The sequence below is a fragment of the Brassica napus genome, chromosome C4, assembly GCF_020379485.1.
Source record: "Brassica napus cultivar Da-Ae chromosome C4, Da-Ae, whole genome shotgun sequence".
In the NCBI taxonomy this organism is placed as follows: Eukaryota; Viridiplantae; Streptophyta; class Magnoliopsida; order Brassicales; family Brassicaceae; genus Brassica; species Brassica napus.
The window spans coordinates 17,060,503-17,081,724 of NC_063447.1; the positions used below are offsets into that span (position 1 = coordinate 17,060,503).

The 21,222-nt window shown below is 43.2% G+C and overlaps 2 protein-coding genes across 3 annotated transcripts; both read right to left on the reverse strand.

The window, feature by feature from the left end:
- Positions 1 to 13,336: 13,336 nt before the first annotated feature.
- On the reverse strand, positions 13,337 to 16,561 carry LOC106348614 (zinc finger BED domain-containing protein RICESLEEPER 2-like). Of its 2 annotated transcripts, none has more exons than XM_022701010.2 (3): positions 16,034 to 16,561; positions 15,445 to 15,831; positions 13,337 to 15,262 (listed from the first exon to the last, which is right to left on the reverse strand). In XM_022701010.2, exon 3 carries the CDS (start codon positions 14,466 to 14,468, stop codon positions 13,725 to 13,727), a length of 744 nt encoding a protein of 247 aa, XP_022556731.1. In that variant the 5' UTR covers positions 14,469 to 15,262; positions 15,445 to 15,831; positions 16,034 to 16,561; the 3' UTR covers positions 13,337 to 13,724. The 2 variants fall into 2 exon arrangements, with proteins under 2 accessions (XP_022556731.1, XP_022556730.1); XM_022701009.2 differs by having other exon boundaries at positions 15,340 to 15,831; positions 16,034 to 16,560.
- Positions 16,562 to 20,522: 3,961 nt separating this feature from the next.
- LOC125585844 (glutathione S-transferase T3-like) lies at positions 20,523 to 21,044 on the reverse strand. The gene has a single exon (XM_048755544.1). It carries the CDS (start codon positions 21,042 to 21,044, stop codon positions 20,523 to 20,525), a length of 522 nt encoding a protein of 173 aa, XP_048611501.1.
- Between the last annotated feature and the right edge of the window lie 178 nt (positions 21,045 to 21,222).

Consider the following 21,222-nt stretch of genomic DNA (forward strand, 5'->3'; position numbering starts at 1 on the left):
CGACACCGTGAAGTCGCTGTGACACCCCTTCAGAGCGACTTGACCAGAGCGACACCCAGATGTCGCTCGCATAGAAACAACGAAAACGCGCCCTGAGCGACCAGTCTCAGCGACCCCTCCGGGTCGCTCCCGAAGCCTGGAGCGACCTTACCACAGCGACGCGGAGAAGTCGCTCGCGTCTTCATCCCCTGGAGCGACCAGTCGCAGCGACCTCTCCAGGTCGCTCCCAAAGAAACGACCCGGGAGCGACTTCTCGCAGCGACTACTGGAGGTCGCTCCCGACCTATTGTTTACCCGAATTCATTTCTACTCAAGGGCCTTTTGGTCATTTCATTATGCACGTTTTACACTTTCTAAACCTATGTTTAAGAATCCTTTGTAAGCCATTTTGGAGGTGTGGATCTGGATCTTAAGAAAAACAACCAGAAAAACCTTTTGGAAAGTTCATCTCTTCGGATTCAATCGATTTTCTGTTATTGCAATCCTGTTGTTTTCATATCGATTCTCTGTATTCCTCTACATGATTAATCTGAAATCCAATATGGGTTTAAGAGGAATCATGGAGATTAGTGAGTAATCACCTTTTGAATTCATGGGATAGGGAGATTAAGGGTGATTAGGTTAGAACTAAGATGTTTTAGTGTAGATCATTCTTAATCCTTGCTAGTAGAGTATTCATAATGCTTCTTCTGAGTTAGCTACTCAAAAGTTGACCTTTAGGCATTTTCCACCCAAAAGCTGTGTGATGAAATGCCTGAGACAACTCTTCTAAGCTTTTAGCATATTTTACCGAAGACAGTTGTTGTTAGAAGTGCTAAGATAACCTTTAGGCTTGCTAGTAATGATTGCTTTCATATTGTTCAACCAAAGACATTTGTTGTTTGAAATGTGTTAGTAAATGAACATTCATCTAGACATAGAGTCTGTTTAGAATTGTGTCTAAGCTTAAGGTTGATAGTTTGATTGTTCATTTTGCCATCCTTAGTCCGAAACTTGATCACCCGAGGTCTAATTCCTATGCCCATGAGTTCTCTTTTCCCTTAGTTAAGAAAGTCGTTTCATTTATCGTTTTTATTATTCTGCAACTGCATTAGCATTAATCGTTAATTTAGAAAACCATTTTAATCATCGGTTGCACTTAGATTAAGCAAGTACTTGCACTCTCAGTGCTTGAAATCCCTTAGAATTGGTTCGACAATCTTTTATACTACATCATTTGTTTTAGGAGCCTGGAAAACTCCTAACATCACTCGGCGGCTACGGATGTGTGGTGGTTCTCGAGTCTTTTACCGCCACATTCTAAATCGGTATTCGCTCACGTCCCAACATCACATAGGTTTGCTTGAGCTTCTTGTGGTGGTGTGTAACAATTGTGTGCAGTTTGGGCTCGGGGTAGGGAGTACGAAGGATGCAGCCTTTTTTGCTCGGAGCAGCATTTTGTGCAGGTCGTCTTTGGGCCTAATAAATGCTCGGTTCGGTTGTTCCGGGTGCTAGGCCTCTTATGTTGTTGTGTGTTCTTGTACGCGGGTGCTATGAAGCCCTAGGCGATATGTTCTTGGCTGGGCCATTATCTTTAAGAGCATATCACCGAGGAGGCCGAAATTACCGGGGTTTGACTCTCGATTGAACTTGGCTCATCTTTTTGCGGTAAGCTGTTGGTGCAGACTTGGTTGAGCCTAAGGATAAAAGTTGTGGTTGTTATGTATACCATGTCATAGCTAGATTGAGTTTTTGTTTAGGATTTCATCTTCGTTGCTCTCTTTCTGGTCACTTAAGTAATTATGTCAAAAACGAGAAAGCATGGTAATAATATCTTTACATTTTTACCAAAAAAAAAGAAAACAAAAAAAACTCTTTTTTAAAAAAACAAGGGTTCTTACAACTATTTGTTGGTTCAGATGTCCATGTTAGCTTTTTGTATCCGGTTTGGTTTTTGAAATAAACACTAAGGTTTTAACTGGTAGGCCTGGGCGTTCGGGTACCCGTTGGCGTTTGGGTCAGTTCTTTCGGATTTTGGTTCTAAAAAATAACACCCTATAGGTCCCATTCTAGAATATTTCTTACTACGGTTCGGGATCGGATATAACTTATCGGGTTCGGAACGATTTTGTATTACAATCTAAAACCCATAATGTAACCATATATCATTTGGGTTCGATTTTTTATCGGATCAGTTTGGGTTATACTGAAATAAAATTCATAAGTGAATACAAAGTTTTTAAAAAACTGAAACTGAGTACAAAGGCTTTAAAAACTACTCTTGAAAGTGAAACTGAGTACAAAGGTATAAAGGCATAATTGAAAGTTACTCTTGAAATTGAAACTGAGTACAAAGGTTTTAAAAACTGAAAATAGCAACATCCGACATTAGGCAACATAATGAAAATAGCAACACTTAAAAGTTTTGAAACTGAATGACATAAATAAAAGCAACAAACAGAACTGACATACGACAAAGTGAGAGACATTGGAACAATCTTGAGCTTAGGAGCACTTAACAATCATGATGTATTGATGTGGAACGTACTACTCCTGCCAAAGAAGATGTGAAAATCAGGCCAAAAGAAACTAAATAGACGCGAATCATTGTAAAGTAAGGGGTTTACTGCAATACCTTAGAAGTGAAGAAGCTCTTGATGTCATATAGCATATTCTGATGCACAGACAGAACAAAACAAATCAATACACATGTGGGAACCGAAATTCGCACTGCCGCTTTCCGTTTAAATTAGAAAACTAGGAAAACTCTAATTTCCCAGAGGTCCCAGAGATCTGTTAATACCACACGATCAGAACACGAGATATCAACGACAAAGTACAAAAATCGTAAAAAGAGAGCAAAATAGATCTTATTTTGAATCAGTGTTTGAGCGTTACAACAAGGTATAAGCCTGGGCTCGAAAGCTGTTGGCGAGATTCCTAGTTCTAGCAACCCTAAGACGGCTAAACCTAATTGAGTCGCAGCTCGAAATAACAAAAACGGAAATATGCCTAAATCGCTCTAAGTGCTAAGTTTGCTCCGAAAAAAGTCTCCCTTCATGCCTCTCGCCTAGGACTCCTCATATACTGGCTCCTAGGTCGGTTTACGCTTTTCCTCTTCTGCCCTTAAGCCGTCATAGCATAAAAATGGAGATATTTCATTTTTTCCGATCTTCGTAATTATCTTCAAAATTTCGTATTTATCCGCGGAAACTCGACATATATCTTTCCTTGCGAACCAACCGTAAACCGTCATGCGGCTTACGGGCTGTTGGTTAAGAAATCGTAAGTTGGGCCTCGAGTCATGTCTTAGGTCCCTTTGGGCCGTCTTCTGACTCGAAGCATTTATTACGGCTTCTTTCGATAAAGAACGAACTTTCCGCGGTTTTTACCGTAAATTTTGATCGATGACTTAGAATGGCGGAAAACATGAAATGGGTTCGCTACGGTCTTTGGGAGATAGCATCGAAGGGTAGACGAGAATGCATCGACTTATGTCGTATCGACGTTTCGGAAAAGCTCAGTCGCTACGTAGCGACCGAGCGGAACACGCGTTTGATCGTTGCGTAGCGACCTTTTTCGAGCTCTTGTCTGATGTCTCGTTTTTTTTGTCGAAGAAAGTTCTCATTTTCTTCTTCAGTCGTTTTGAATGTTAACTTCGTCATAACCGTTTTTGACCCCAACAGTTAGCCCCCCAGCCCGTTAGAGTCGAGACTCTAGCGCGCGGTTTCACGATTTTGGCAAAGTTAGGCGTATTGGACGAAGTTTACTTTAAACTCCGCGGAAGAAAATTCTTGAGAAAGTATATATTAAAAATATAAAATTCTGAGCCCATACTTCTATAAGTAGTGAGCTCTTGTCATTCATTTGCTTCACACCTTCCCTTCTTTAAACCTCCAAAACCTCTCTAGCTCCAAATCTTTTGCCTTCAACATGTCTTCTTCCCACGGTGACAAGAGAAGTTCTGATGTTGAGATGGGCGAGACCACCTCTCCAGCTCCGATTCCGACTTCTCCGGTCAAAGCGCCGGCTTGCGTTGCTGACCATCTCTCCTTTCGAGAGAGACTAGTTTGTCGCCAAGCCGAGAAGGAATAGGTTCGAGCTGGCGCTGAGTTCCCATCCTCTTCTGCACTGGCCATTGCTCCGGGTCACGGGACCGAGGTCGTAACTCCGCGAGACGCGGGAACTCTCGCAGGCTCGGGCGTTCCGGATGCTTCGGCTCTACCTGCCGGATAGTCCACGACCCAATTCTCGTCGAGGATAAGGAGAGGGCTGCAGACTCTATGCCTCCTCCTCCGGCCAGGAAAGAGATCGTTCTAGCGCTGCGCGCTCCTAGCATTGTTCCGGTTGCTCAGCCTAAGGGCCGGAAGAGCAAGTTTACCAAGTTCGGTGGCGGGGAATCTTCGCAGCAAGGAGGCTCGAGCATAGCGTCGGGGCTTCGCGGAAATGTTTGTCGCTCACTTAATCTCTTGATTGTTATCTATTTTTCTAAAAGACAAAAAATCCCTAACTTTCTTCTCGTTACGCAGTTCATGTCGTTGATCAATGGGATGATCAGCGAGTGGGGTTCTGAGACCAGTCGTCTTGTCGGGGAGTTGTTGGAGCTGCAGGGTAGATGGTCTGAAACCGAGGCCATGCTGACGGCTGTCAAGGATTCTCACTCCGTGAAAGTGTCGAAACTCGAGGTCGCGATAGGGGAGCTCGAGAGGGACCTCGGGAAGACGGCGAGTTCACTGCATCGGCTTCAGCGTCAGATCGAGGGCGATACAGGATTAACGAGCTGCGGGATCCGAGAGGTCACGGACGCTCTTCGTTCTGAGTTTCAGGCTCGCTTGGCGAAGATCTCTACCTTTCTGGGCTCCCTCGAGTGCATCCGGAAGAGGGATTTAGCCTTGGCGACGATTGAGGGCGGGGTGGCCGTGGTTCAGTCGTTCCAGAGTGAGACTCCTCCGGCCTTAGAGGCCGAAGAGGCCCGACTGTCCGGCTGCAAGGGAGATTTGGCAGTCGTGGATGGAGATTTCGATCTCATCCTAGCTAATCTGATATGCGCTTGCTTTCTTCCGACGTTTTCAGAAGTCCCAGAGGGGAAAGATCCGGTGCTCGGAGAAAGCGGAGGTGATGCGGCTCCAGGCTTGGACGAAGCGACGGGTGAAGAGGGAGCGTGAGTTCTGAGGATGACTTTGGTTAGATCTCTAGCGAGAGATTTTTGTTTATGTTTGATGTTTCGGCCTTAAATGGCCTTATTTCATATTTCGGGACTGGCCGTATGTGGCTTTGAATCCCTGCCGCTCTGCAGCTTTCTTTTTATGAAGATGATCGAGTTGCATTTTTCATAAGTTTACATATGGCGTGGAAGGAGGGTGATGAGTTGCCGTCTCATATCCTTCTTCGATGTGAAATGTTTTGTTCGAGATCCGTTTCGAGAGTTTTTCAGCGGGATATCTGAAGATGTCGAATATAAACATAGAGGCATGGTTTTGGGATCTCGTATCTTTTGGATATCATGCCTTGAGATGTTAGAGACCAGTGCGCTGGGTTTAGGGCAAGACCTAGGTTTACTTTCGGTTTTAGGATTTTATGCGGTGACTAGCCGGCCATCGATTTATCTGTCGCGATTTTAACCTGATTCGTACCGATTTAAAGTCCGTGATAGGTTCTCGGCTTACATGACTTGTTAGATATGAATCGAGCATCTCTCCGGAGACAATTTTTAAGCCAACCGGAAGTGTTGGACCAAAATTTTGGGTTTCTTTTATAGCGCTATTATCCTTGTGTCGGATGTACGAGAGTCATCTTCGTGAGATGGCTATGTCTGTTTAGGACGTTCGAGAGTTCGATGTGATCAGCACCGGACTTGGCGGCAGATGCCGTCGTTTGGAGTCTTTGCGCAAAATATGTGTTAAAATGTTCATCATTTTTTTTACGGAGTGTCCGTTTTCGTCGTTCGGAAGAAGTAACTCTCGAGGCATCTCTTGCGACGTCTCAAGATGCCAAAGGCTGCTTCTCCCTAACGGCTAATTTATTTCCGAATATCGAAAATGTTTTGCGGATAAAAAATAATTTACTTGGTTAAGGAATGTCGGAAACATCGAAGGCGTGGTCGGATATTTTCGAATTTGAGAGTATACAAGTATACGTATCCACTTCCCCCCCCCCCCTTTTTAATGAGGGGGGACAGCTGAATTTGCCTTTCGACAAACTGCCTACATACTCCTTATGGAGATCAAGCCGTCTCTTAGTTCGGTTTTATGCCGCGAGTGTTTTTACTCGGCGGTTGTCGACGTGCTAACCGCCCAGATCGTGATGACCGTGGCCGGGTCAGCGTTCTCTTCCGTATGTTCCGGTTGAGTTGTAGCGTCGGCTTCGGACTCGTGTTGAGTTTCGACGTCCGAAGCGTTTGCGTCGGCAGACGATGTTAAATCGTCTTTCCTTGAAGCGTTTTTGGCCGAAGATTGATCTATCTTCGTGCGCTTGCGATTTGCCATTGCAGAAGTCGTCATTTTCCTTTACTTGTACTCCGCGAGGAAGCATAGTCGCGACTGTTTCTGACATCCCCAGATAGCTGCGACTCCGTTTGGGGTCGGGAATTTGACACCTAGGTGGTATGTCGATGGAACGGCTTACGTGGCGTTGATCCATGGGGTTCCCATGATCACGTTGTAGATGGCAGAATGATCGACCACCGCGAATTCAACGATTTTCAAGATCTCCTTGGCCATGACTGGCAACTGGATTGACCTGAGGGTCATCGATACTTGTCCTGAAAAACCCGTGAGCGGTTTAGGCGTTGGAGTTATTTCTCCGAGTTCGATGCTCATCCGATTGAGAGTGTCGCGGAAGATTACATTGACCGTGCTTCCCGTGTCAATGAGTAATCTTCCGACTTCCAGATCTCGTATGACGAGATCTATGACGAGCGGATCGCAGTGAGGTTGGTCGATCCAGCCAGCTTCCTCCTTCGTGAAGGTGATTGAGCAATTTTGACCATCTCGGGTAAGAGACCATGTAGGCAAGTTTGCGCTCGACTCCGCCTTCCACTGGTAAGCCTTGTTGGCCAAAACCGTATCGTTGCAGAATTGCGATCCTCCAATGATCATGTTGACTCTGCGACGATTGTTATCATTCCCCTTTTCGTCCGGCCTTCTGCCGCGTTTATCCCTGGATTGGTTTCTTTGAGGAGATTTCTCCGTGGGCGGATTTCTGTCCGTCTTCGGGGGCGATCGGTCTCGAGGATGAGATCTTTCACGCTGGTCACTTCCGAGAGCTCTCCAGCTAGTAGCTCCGCGGCCAGCCTTGCTCCCAAGACTTTGCAGTTGGTCGTGGAGTGTCCTCGGGACTGGTGGAACTCGCAGAAGGTGTTTTCGTCATATCCTTGATTGCGAGTCCACGTATTACCCGTGGTTTGGCCTTGGTCCGAACTGATCGCGTAATTGTGCGCTCCTTGGAGATCTTCTCCCTCGTGATGGACATACTTGTTGTTACGAGAGTTTTTCTTCTTCGTTTTTGGATCTACATCTTTCGAGGATGATCTTGCCGACTTATGTTTTTGCGATAAGACTTTCGTTTCTTCCTCGATTATGATGTAGTCTGTCGCCTTGTGGAGGGCGTCCTGGATTGTCTGCGGTTTGTCGAGGGTTATCCATTTTATGAATTTCGACTTGTACCAGAGCGTTTTTCTGAGCGCATCAATGGCCACCTTGTCGCTTATCCCGCTGACCCTGGACATTACCAGCTTGAATCGGCTTATGAACTCGCGGAGGGGTTCATCTTCCCTCTGAGACAGACTCCAGAGATCGACATCGGAAGTTTCTCTATCTATGAACATAGAGTATTGCCTGAGAAATTCCGATGCGAGCTGTCGGAAACTCCCGATAGAGTTTCGCTTAAGGCGTGCGAACCATTCGAGGACTGCTCCTTCCAGATTCTTGACGAACAGGCGGCAGTAGCCGGCATCTTTTTCGCCGTTCTTCAGTCTCGCTCTTCCCATCGTGATGTGGAAAGCCTGAAGGTGCACCTTCAGATCGGTCGTACCATCATACTTCGGTACTTTGATTTTTCCCGGATCGGATACCCTCATATCTGAGATACGAATGGTGAAGGGGGTCTTCCGAGCCCCTTCAAGCAGCCTGTCGATCTCGGGTGCAGCGCTGGTAGCGTGATGGATTTGGTATTTCACGGCTCTTACTTCTGCCGCAGTCTTGGTGATATAGTCGCGAAGATCGTGGATATCCGACGTCTTGCCAGCAGATTTCCGAGCATGTCGGCGTTTACTGCGAGTGAGCTCGGTTTGCTTTTCAGCCAGCTCTTCTTGTTCGTTCCAATAGAGGACTTCCTCCTCTTCCGTCATCGGTTTGTCGAACGGAGAGTGTGGGAACCAAAATTCGTACTGTCGATTTCCGTTTAAATAAGGAAAGTACGAGAACCCTAATTTCCCAGAGGTCTCGGATATCTGCTAATACCACACGCCAAGCAATCAGAACACGAAACGAGAACAATAATAAAATAAGAAATCGAAAAAGAGAGCAATATAGTTCTTATTCCGAATCTGCGTTTGAGCGTTTACAACAATGTAAGTGCCTGAGCTACGAGAGCTGTCGGCGATATTCCTAGTTCTAAAACCCTAAGACGGTAAAAACCTAATTGAGTCGCAGCTCGAATAACAAAAACGGAAAATTGCCTAAAATCGCTCAAAGTGCTAAGTTTGCTGTCAAAAGTCTTCCTTCTTGCCTCTCGCCTAGGACTCCTTATATACTGGCTCCAAGGTCGGTTTACGATTTTCCTCTTCTGCCCTTAAGCCGCCATAGCATAAAAATGGAGATATTCCATTTTTTCCGATCTTCGTAATTATCTTCAAAATTTCGTATTTATCCGCGGAAACTTGACATTTATCTTTCCTTGCGAACCAAGAGTATACCGTCATGTGGCTTACAGGCTGTTGGTTAAAAAATCGTAAGTTGGGCCTCGAGTCATGTCTTAGGTCCCTTTGGGCCGTCTTCCGACTCGAAGCGTTTATTGCGGCTTCTTTCGATAAAGAATAAACTTTCCGCGGTTTTTACGGTAAAGTTTGATTAATAACTTAGAATGGCGGGGAACGTGAAATGGGTTCCGCGAGGAAGCACAGTCGTGACTGTTTCAGACATCCCCAGATAGCTGCGACTCCGTTTGGGGTCGGGAATTTGACGCCCAGATGGTACGTTGATGGAAAGGCTTACATAGCGTTGAGCCATGGGGTTCCCATGATCACGTTGTAGATGGAAGGATGATCGACTACCGCGAACTCGACGATTTTTGTGATTTCCTTGGCCAAGACTGGTAGCTGAATCGATCCGAGGGTCATCGATACTTCGCCTGAAAAGCCTGTGAGCGGTTTCGGAGTTGGAGTTACTTCTCCGAGTTTGATGCTCATACGATTGAGAGTGTCGCGGAAGATTACATTGACCGTGCTTTCCGTGTCAATGAGTACTCTTCCGACTTCCAGATCTCGTATGACGAGGTCTATGACGAGCGGATCACAGTGAGGTTGATCGATCCCGCCGGCTTCCTCCTTTGTGAAGGTGATTGAGCAGTTCTGATCATCTCGGGTAGGAGACCATGTAGGCCAGTTTGCGCTCGACTCCACCTTCCGCTGGTAAGCCTTGATGGCCGAAACCGTATCGTTGCAGAATTGCGATCCTCCGATGATCATGTTGACTGTACGACGATTGTTATCGTTCCCTTTGTCGTCTGGCCTCCTGCCGCGTTTATCCCAAGATTGGTTTCTTTGAGGAGATCTCTCCGCGGGAAGATTTCTGTCCGGCTTCGAGGGGCGATCGGTCTCGAGGATGAGATCTTTCACGCTGGTCACTTCCGAGAGTTCTCAGGCTAGTAACTTTGCGGCCAGCCTTGCAGTTAGTCGTGGAGTGTCCTCGAGACTGGTGGAACTTGCAGAAGGTGTTTTCATCATATCCTTGATTGCGAGTCCACGTATTACCCGTGGTTCGGCCCTGGTCTGAGCCGATCTCGTAATTGTGTCCTTGGAGTTCTTCCCCCTCGTGATGGACATACTTGTCGTTACGAGGGTTCTTCTTCCTTGTTTTTGGGTCTACATCTTTTGAGGATGATCTCGCCGACTTATGTTTTGCGATAAGATTTTCGTTTCTTTCTCGATCATGATGTAGTCCGTCGCCTTGTGGAGGGCGTCTTGGATTGTCCGCGTTTTTTCGAGGGATATCCATTTTCTGAATTTCGACTTGTACCAGAGCGCCTTTTTGAGCGTATCGATGGCCACCTTGTCGCTTATCCCGCTGACCCTAGACATTACTAACTTAAATCGGCTGATGAATTCGCGGAGGGGTTCGGCTTCCCTCTGGGACAGACTCCAAAGATCGACATCGGAAGTTTCTCTATCTATGAACATAGAGTATTGCTTGAGAAATTCCGATGAGAGCTGTCGGAAACTTCCGATAGAGTTTCGCTTAAGGCGCCCGAACCATTCAAGGGCTGCTCCTTTTAGATTCTCGACGAACAGGCGGCAGTAGCCGGCGTCTCTTTCGCCGTCCTTCAGCCTCACTCTTCCCATCGTGATGTGGAAAGCCTGAAGGTGCGCTCTCGGATCGGTCGTACCATCATACTCTGGTACTTTGATTTTTCCTGGATCGGATACCCTCGTATCTGAGATTCGCACGGTGAAAGGGGTCTTCCGACCCCCCTTCCAGCAGCCTGTCGATCTCGGGGGCCGTGCTGGAAGCGTGATGGATTTGGGATTTTACGGCTCTTACTTCTGCCACAGTCTTGGTGATATAGTCGCGAAGATCGCATATATCCGACGTCTCGTCAGCAGATTTCCGCGCTTGTCGGCGTTTACTGCGACTGAGCTCGGTTTGCTTTTCAGCCAGCTCTTCTTGTTCGTTCCAATAGAGGATTTCCTCCTCTTCTGTCATTGGTTTGTCGAACGGAGAGCTTTCCCGAGTGAATCGGCTTCTGGTCCTCCTTGGATGTCTGTCGACGTCCTCATCAGTATTGTTGGAGACATCGCTAGGATCCAGGTCGACTTGCTCGACTCCGTTGTCCTCCGAAGCCCTCGCGGGAAGCGGAGGGCTTTCAGAGTTTCCCTTTTCGATGGGAGATTCCTCGCTAGGGTTTTGACCCGAAGGTCGTTCATGCGCGGCTCCAGGCCTTTTGAGTGGGGTTGCAAAGTCGAGTCTTTTCCCGCGGACTTTAGTGGTTCCGCGGGGGCGGATTGCTCGAGTCCTTGCCGTTAAAGTTTCAACTTGTTTGGTCAAGGTGCTCACGAGCTTATCCTGTTCTTCCGACCTTTTTTCGTAGGTGGCGAACATCTTTTTAAACTCCTCGAGCGCCGCGGCATTGGCTGGTGCGTTGGTCGCGGATACGTCCGCTGCGGGAGTGTGGAGATCAGTGCCACTACCTCCGTTAAGAGGAGTCTGCACGTTATCTGTGTCGTCAGTTGACATGTCTGGTTGAGCGTGATGTGGTTGAGAGTTAGATTGATCCATACACCCCCCTCCTTCTAGTGCCAAACTGTGGGAACCGAAATTCGCACAGTCGATTTCCGTTTAAATAAGGAAAGTAGGAGAACCCTAATTTCCCAGAGGTCCCGGATATCTGCTAATACCACATGCCAAGCAATCAGAACACGAAACGAGAACAGTAATAAAATAAGAAATCGAAAAAGAGAGCAAGATAGTTCTTATTCTAAATCTGCGTTTGAGCGTTTACAACAAGGTAAGTGTCTGGGCTACGAGAGCTGTCGGCGAGATTCCTAGTTCTAAAACACTAAGACGGCAAAAACCTAATTGAGTCGCAGCTCGAACAACAAAAACGGAAAATTGCCTAAAATCGCTCTAAGTGCTAAATTTGCTGTCAAAAGTCTTCCTTCTTGCCTCTCGACTAGGACTCCTTATATACTGGCTCCAAGGTCGGTTTACGCTTTTCCTCTTCTGCCCTTAAGCCGCCATAGCATAAAAATGGAGATACTCCATTTTTTCCGATCTTCGTAATTATCTTCAAAATTTCGTATTTATCCGTGGAAACTTGACATTTATCTTTCCTTGCGAACCAAGCGTAAACCGTCATGCGGCTTACGGGCTATTGGTTAAGAAATCGTAAGTTGGGCCTCGAGTCATTTCTTAGGTCCCTTTGGGCCGTCTTCCGACTCGAAGCGTTTATTACGGCTTCTTTCGATAAAGAATGAACTTTCCGCGGTTTTTACGGTAAAGTTTGATTGATAACTTAGAATGCACGTTATCCAAGTCGTCAGTTGACATGTCTGGTTGAGCGTGATGTGGTTGAGAGTTAGATTGATCCGTACCCCCCCCCCCCCTTCTTCTAGCGCCAAACTGTGGGAACCGAAATTCGCACTGTCGATTTCCGTTTAAATTAGGAAACTAGGAAAACCCTAATTTTCATGAGGTCCCGGAGATCTGTTAATACCACACGCTAAGAAATCAGAACACGAGATATCAACGACAAAGTACAAAAATCGTAAAAAGAGAGCAAAATAGATCTTATTCCGAATCCGTGTTTGAGCGTTACAACAAGGTATAAGCCTGGGCTCGAGAGCTGTTGGCGAGATTCCTAGTTCTTGCAACCCTAAGACGGCTAAACCTAATTGAGTCGTAGCTCGAAATAACAAAAACGGAAATATGCCTAAATCGCTCTAAGTGCTAAGTTTGCTCCGAAAAAAGTCTCCCTTCATGCCTCTCACCTAGGACTCCGTATATACTGGCTCCTAGGTCGGTTTACGTTTTTCCTCTTCTGCCCTTAAGCCGTCATAGCATAAAAATGGAGATATTCCATTTTTTCCGATCTTCGTAATTATCTTCAAAATATCGTATTTATCCGCGGAAACGTGGCATTTATATTTCCTTGCGAACCAAGCGTAAACCATTATGCGGCTTACGGGCTGTTAGTTAAGAAATCGTAAGTAGGGCCTCGAGTCATGTTTTAGGTCCCTTTGGGCCGTCTTCTGACTCGAAGCGTTTATTACGGCTTCTTTCGATAAAGAACGAACTTTCCATGGTTTTTACCGTAAAGTTTGATCGATGACTTAGAATGGCGGGAAACATGAAATGGTTTCGCTACGGTCTTCGGGAGATAGCATCGAAGGGTAGACGAGAATGCATGGACTAATGTCGAATCGACGTTTCGGAATAGCTCGGTCGCTAAGTAGCGACCGAGCGGGACGGACGCTCGGTCGCTACGTAGCGACCGAGCAGAACGGACACTCGGCCGCTACGTAGCGACCAAGCTTGGCTCGAGCTCGGTCGCTACGTAGCGACCGAGCGGAACAGGCGTTCGGTCGTTGCGTAGCAACCTTTTTCGAGCTCTTTTCCGATGTCTCGTGTTTCCTCTGCAAAGCTTTTCGTAAGAAAGAATCTATTTCGAAAAAGTATTTGTCGAAGAAAGTTCTCATTTTCTTCTTCAGACGTTTTGAATGTTAACTTCGTCGTAACCGTTTTTGACCCCAACAACACAGACAAAATAAAAAGCTATAACGTTTGAATTTGTAAAATAGAAGATGACATACCTCTCTCTATCTTTTCTTGTTTTTCAATGTCTTCAAGGATTTGTGCATTAGTAAGCACTCTTGACTCACAATGAATGTCTTGCTTAAGCCATTGTTCAGTACACATCAATACCTCAACCATGAAGTGAGTAAGGCAGCTTCGAGATGGGCTTATGATCCTTCCACCCGTACTGAATGCACTCTCGGATGCAACAGAAGAAACCTGCAGTGCAAGGAAATCCTATGCAATCTGTGAGAGAATTGGGAACTTGGTACAGTTTCGCTTCCAAAACGGGAGGACATCATACTCTACACCAGGCATCAAATCTGGATTCTCAACTCCTTCTTTCAAGTATATATCCAGCTCGTCCCGATTGTCTTTTACTCCACTCTCATTAAGCATATCCTTGTACCTTTGGTCGATTCTCTTGTAGCCTAAACCATCGTCATCTAGATCCATACTAACCATGCTCAGTTCTCGACTACAAGAATTGGATTGACTGTTGCTATTTTTTCCTTCATCAGGTTTCCCAGCAGCTGACTTCCCATATCTTTCGCCATACTCATTAAACAAACTGCGCAAAATACCAATCACCGAATCATACATTGCTTTCCCTTCCAAACTATCCTTCCCATAGAGCTCATCAAAACACAAGCTTGCGAGCACCATCTTCTTAGTTGGATCAAAAACTGTTGCCACAATTAACATATTGTTAATGTTCTTCACCCCATCCCAGTACTTGTCAAACTTTTTGTACATCTCCACAGCCTTACGCTTCAGCTCATGATCTCTGCTCTGACTTAACGCCATAAGGTTGGTGGCTATGTTCACAATCTCCTCGTAACATTTGTAAGCATTGACTGTTGTTGACGCAGACACGACCAGTGTGGAGTTGTAGAAGATCACTAGGAACCGACATAGTCTTTCGATTGCTTTCCAGTCAGTGTATTGAGGAGGTCCAGCTCTCTTACCTCCGTTATCCATCTCTAAAAAATAATCGTTGTACAATTAATCCTCTTCCTCCATCTTGTCAAACGCAGCTCTAAACTTCAAAGTTGTACTCAACATCAGGTAAGTGGAGTTCCACCTGGTTGTAACGTCTAAAGGCAAGCTCCCTCTAGTCATTCTACCGGATTCTACTTTCTGCTCAAAGGATATCAACCTATTTCCTGAACCTCTAACATAGACTACAGCATTACGAACTGCATTCACACTCTCATTAGCATCAGTCAACCCGTCCTTCACAAACAAGTTAATGATGTGTGCACAACATCTCATATGCAAAAAATTTCCATCTAAAACAAATGCATCATCAGACACTGAAGAGAACTGACTATGAAATCTTCTCAACGCGGGTGAATTAGCAATTGCATTGTCAACAGTTACGCAGAATATCTTTTCGATTCCCCAATCAGCCAAGACATCTAAAAGAAACCTAGAGATTGTCTGACCTTTGTGATCGCTGACATGTTTGAACCCAATAATAAGCTTCTTCAGACGCCAACAAGCATCAACGTAATGCGCAGTCACCACCATGTAACTTTCCCCTGTAGAGATTTAGAAACAAAGTCAGTATCAGTATATACTAATTTAACTGAAATGATTTAAGATTCAAGAAACTTCTTATGGGTTATTTTTGCCTCCCAAATATCAATAGTCAGAGATACTCTTTGCTTGTTTGCTATAAACCACTTCTTCATAGCAAGCTTCCTCTCCATGTACATCTTTACAATGTCCCTTGTTGATGTCCTCCTTGACACAGGTTTGTCTAAATTCATCTGCATAGGTAAAAAAAAATTTATATAAGCGCATTCATAACTATTCCAATAACCGAAAGTACTAAACTATTATATACTTTGTTACAAAAGTGTTTCCAAGCCACACTTTCAACCCAACATAATCGTAACTCTCCTATCACCATCATCTCATTGGTTGCTTCTTTGAAGGTTTCTTCACTGACCTTTGCAGTCATCAGAGTTCCTTCTTCATTGATGACTTGCTGAGTTTAGCTTTGGCCATCAGAAAATGCAAAGAACTGTTTGCATATGCTGATATGCTTCAGCAAGTTTGATGTTCCCGATTTTGTTTTACAACAGAACTTCTTGTTGCAGTAATGACAAATACATTTGTCACGGTTATCCTTTGTCCCTGTGAAATGGTTCCAGATTTTTGACCTTGGAGGAAGAATCCTAGGAGCTTTCGTAGCATTGAACGTTGCTCCACTGGCTCCATAAGAATCTTTACGTTTGCCTCTACTATCCAGAGTAGGCAATTCTTGTTCTTCTTCATCCTCTACATCTATGTTGTTGTCAAAAGAAACTCGGTTTGGAGTTGATGAAGAATCCATCTGAAACAAGTTAAATGGAATCATTATCAGACAAGTGAAATGGAACAATACTCTATCATCAACTACACAAACAATCCTAAGCCATCATCAACTACACAAACAATCATAAGCCATCATCAACAACACAAAACCCTTCAATCGCAACACATAATTAGATGAAGAATCGTACAAATCAAAACAAGCTTTCAAGATAAAGAAATACCTGAGATCGATTTTGAGAAATTGTAGATGGTGGAGATGGATAGAATTCCCGATTTCGGCTTTGAAACATGATTTTCTTCAGTCAATTTGATTTTATACGGGATTAGGGTTTTTTTTCTAGATGAAGAAGACGAGGAATTGCCTCGCGTGAAGAAAGCTAAACTCGGTAACCTAAATTAATAATGGTACGCGTGTTTTGATATTAAGGTAGCGGCTACAATATACATGTATATCAGCATATGTATATATATTCCGGTTATTTCGGGTTACCTTTCGGATATTGGATTAAACCGAACCGACCCCGATAACTGATATATCGTCTAATCAAAACCAATCGGGTATTTCCCAGAATACTTAACCGAACCGATACCCGTTATTCGGGTCGGGTTCGGGTTCAGGTTCGGGTTTTGGATTATATGCCCAGACCTAGTAACTGGAATGCATTTTTTGGAACTAAAACTTCATGAATGTTTAACTCATGTGCATTCCAAAAAAAATTCACTTGTTACAATGAAAAAATGGAATACATATTTCATTTTATTCCATACAATTTCGGGTGCTAGGCTATTAAATTCCAGAAATAATAATTTCCATCATTCCACGTTTTTTTTTTATTTGTCACCATTTACACCTAAGGGCATTTTCAGTTCTATTCTATTTTTTACTCCTTTTTTTTTTTGCAGCATTCTATTTTTTACTTAAGTGAAACGGAACTAAGGGAATCAACACTTATGAATCCAACATGGAACGTTGACAAAAAAAAAAAAAAATCCAACATGGAACCAGATTTTATAAGTAATTCAAGCCGCATATAAAATATAATTTTGAATTACTCGAACGTGTCGTTCCAAAAAAAAAAAGAATTACTCGAACGTTCGAATAGAATTTCCTAGATTATAATAAAATATTTACTAACAACAAACCCTTCTTTCAAAGCAAAAAATGAATTAACGAACTTTAGATAATTAAGTTTTCTTTAGCCTCCAAGTAACATAAAAATATCTTTTATTTGCTTATGTCCGTTACCTACGGACCAATCATGTGTCTTGCAACAAAGGGAAAAATATTCTTAAGAAAGGTATTAGGTGTGAATGTGATACTTAAACGATAATTGTTTTCTTTGGTTTTGATTTAAGATACTAATACACCTTTATTATGATGATGTATGAATTTTAAGTAAAAGTATTTGGAAATTATCATAGTATTTATTAGTGTATCTTGTAGACAAAAAAATAGTGTTTCATATGCAAACCCGTGAATATTATAAAACATATCTCATCATAATTACGTAATACAACCATCATCATCATTATTATAACTAGAAAATGTTTCAAATTATTAGGTAATGCAAAAAAAAAACACAGAATTTTTTCTAGCCCAGTATTTAGGAATGGTTATAAGCTCTAATTCTTAAAAGAAAAAGTAATTTAGCTATTACAAGAATTTGTTAAACTCAGTACATTCCAATATTCCATACGCATATCACTAGTTACCAAAATCCACATTACATACAGTGACACGCATATCAATATTTATCATAGGTCCAGAGCGACAGAAGATTTAGCAGCAGGCGAACCTATTGATAGCAACAAGAGAGTGGTCGTCCCAACGCGATTGAGCAGAGGGTTAGCATATCTTTATCAAACCCGAGTGGAGCAACATCGCCTTTATCCGTACAAGATCAATTATGATTGGGTGGTATAAAACACGCTCTGTTACCCGCGCTCGACATTGGCAATAGACATATTTTCTGATGCACACACAGGAGGAAGAGCAAGGACCAAAGATATCGTGGTAATTGAGCATCTTTAACCATAACAACTCTATTGGGTACTTAAACATTTTTTTAGTATTAAATGGATGTTAAACATTTTTTTAAGCAACTTTTAATATTTTGATCTCCAATGGAAGTTACTTATTTTGGGATGCTTAAAAAAAAAATTATTAAACATTATTTTATATAAGATTAAATCTATTTATTATATAAAACATATTTAAACATAACATTTAGAACATTCATTTTAAAATAAAAACATAAAAACAAAGATTAGTACAATAATCGACAATAATTTGAAAGAAACATATTGTTGTCCTCATCACGTCCAAATTTACTCCACAAATGTTCAACCAAATCAGCTTTCACTTGTTCATGCATTTGTCTATCACAAATTCTAGTTCGAACACCCATCATATTGGCGATATTTGAAGGGATCTGTTGAATAGTTGAGATCCACATTTGAACTTCCGTTGTCTTCTGCTTGTTGGAACTCGGAAAGATTAAATTGCGTGTATCCATCTCGTTCGTCTTCAACTATCATATTATGGAGTATTATACATGATCTCATAATCTTTCCAATTTTGACTTTATCCCAAAAAAGTGCTGGATTTTTAACGATGGCAAACCGAGCTTGCAAGACTCCAAAAGCACGTTCGACATCTTTTCGGACAGCTTCCTGGTGTTGAGCAAATAAAACTGCTTTCGGCCCTTGTGGTAGCGAAATAGATTGGATAAAAGTTGCTCATTTCGGATAAATACCATCGGTGAGATAGTAAGCCAAGTGATACTCTCTTACATTGACAAAGTAAGTGACTTGCGGAGCTTGACCATTTATTATTTCATCAAAAACAGGTGAGCGATCAAGAACATTTATATCATTTAAGGTACCTGGAGGTCCAAAAAACGCATGTCAAATCAAGAGATCATATGAAGCAACCGCCTCTAAAACAATTGTTGGTTTACCCGAACCAAGAGAATATTGCCCTTTCCAAGCGGTGGGACAATTCTTCCACTCCCAGTGCATACAATCGATGCTTCCTATCATCCCGGGAAATCCACGGTACTCTCCAATATCAAGTAGACGTTGAAGGTCAGCCGGAGTTGGTCTTCTTAGGTACTCATCGCCAAATAATTGTATAATTCCTTCCACAAAATTCTCCAAACATGACCGACTTGTAGTTTCACCGAGCCGGAGGTATTCGTCTACCGTATCCACCGCAGTACCATATGACAATATACGAATGGCTGCCGTACACTTTTGGAGTGCTGATAGCCCCAACCTTCCGATACCATCTGTCTTTTGGCGAAAAAAGTCAACTTCGGTGGAGAGTCGATCAACAATGTGCATAAACAACGGCTTGTTCATTCGAAAACGTCGCCGGAAGAAATTTTCAGGATACGTTGGATTTTCACTGAAATAATCATTCTATAATCGAATGTGCCCTTCTTCACGATTTCTTTCGATATAAGCTCGTTTTTTTCTTTGTTTCCTTGGTTCTTCTTCATGACCGATGGTTAAATTTGCTAAGGTTTGATCAAAATATTGATCACAATATTGATCAAAATATTGATCAAAAAATTGATCATTTGATTCTTCGAAATTGTTTTGAGAAGACGATGCCATATTTATGATTGAAAAGGCTTTGAATTTGAGATGTGATTTGGTTTGGTTACGTGATTTGGATTTGAATTGGTTTGCTAAGACACGCTTTAGGAAGTGATTTGGGTTGGAAAGTGATTTGGTTTGGGAAGTGTTTTTGTTGGTAATAGAAGAGAAGATATCGATGAGAGAGAGAGAGAGAGAGAGAGAGAGAGAGAGAGAGAGAGAGAGATAGAGAGAGAGAGAGAGAGAGTGAGAAAGCAGTTTCAATACTCTTGTTACAAATGGGTGAAACATTTATATAGACTACACAATGATACCAAAGCGTGTAGTCCATGACAGAAGCATACACAAGCATTCACAATCATTCAGTCTGTGACACAAGTTTACAAAAGACACGACTTCACACAAGTTTACAAAAGACAAGACTACACTAGAGTACAAAAGACACGACTAGACACAAGTATCCCAAAGCTTCTTCGCGCGTGACACAAGCATAATAGAGCTTCTTCGTCTCTGATTATTCCACTCCCATTGCTCCTGAAAGTAACAAGAATATGAAACATAAGAACATTAACAAGAAACACAAGAACAGAACAAGTACATGAACACAGAAACAAGAACATTCTCATTACTTAAACAGAACAAGTACATGAAACAGATAACAAACACATGACACCAGCATGAAACAGATAACAAACACATGACACCAGCATGAAACAGATAACAAACATATGACACTAGCAGAGAAGAGCTTCTTCTTTACACTAACTGGAGAACAACTCATTGATGAGTTTCTTTTTTAGCGTTTCTTCATAGTCAGGGAGTGGCTCTGTTCTAGCAAGTAGACGGTCAAGTAGACCTATCTTGGAGAGTTTTTCTCTCCTAGACAAATCCTCTTGCTTATACGACCAAACCCGCTCAAACTCCTCTCGCCCCTTCCCCTCTTCCATTGGCCTCTTACCACTACGCTTGGCAGCCTTAACACAAGGGGGCCGATCAACCGTTTCACCAGCCACCCCCTCAGTTGCGCGAGATGTTGAGGATTGAGCCCCGTCCTCTCCTTTTCTCTTTTTTGAGGTTCTCTGTGTAGATAGATCACACCACTTCTGGTCATGGCGAAGCTCCTTCCACGCATGTTCCAGAGTGAATTTTTTTTTTATAGTTGTTCAAGAAGATAAGGTGAGCTTGTTTGAGAATATCATTCTCATTTTGGCCTGAAGTTTTCTGTCTTGCTGCGGCTTCATAAGATCCGCAGAACTTGGACACAAGATCATTGATCTTGTGCCACATATTCTTGCAGTGCAATGGCTCTCTTTTTTCCAGGCCTGCAAGCTTCGGACTAGCAGAAAAGTAGTCGGCTACTCTCTTCCAGAAGGCCCCAGACTTTTGCTCGGTCCCAACAACCGCATCTTTGCTGGTGTTAAGCCAAGCGCTGATGAGGACCTCATCATCTGTTTGCGACCAAGACCTGCGTTCTTTACGCTGCAGTGGACTGTCTTGCTCGAAGTTTGAATCTTCTGTGGCTTGCGTGCCAAATAAAGGAATGGGAGAAAATTCTAAACCTATGCCACTATCTTGTTGACTTTGGAGAAGATCAACAAAATTCAAATTCAAAAATGGATTAGAATCCATTTTTGAATATGTCTTACGTATTAGAAAAGAGAGATGGAAGATAAGAGAGATGGAAAATAAGATAGATAGATGGAAGAGATGAAGTTAAACGCATTCATTTAAATAGAGAATATATAGATAAACGCATTCATCACTCACACAACCAATATTCTAGCTAACCATCACTTCTATTTATCAC

Coding starts and splice junctions, on each gene's coding strand:
- LOC106348614 (XM_022701010.2), bottom strand. CDS start 14,468: ATGGATAACGGAGGTAAGAGAGCTGGACCTCCTCAATACACTGACTGG.
- LOC125585844 (XM_048755544.1), bottom strand. CDS start 21,044: ATGGATTCTAATCCATTTTTGAATTTGAATTTTGTTGATCTTCTCCAA.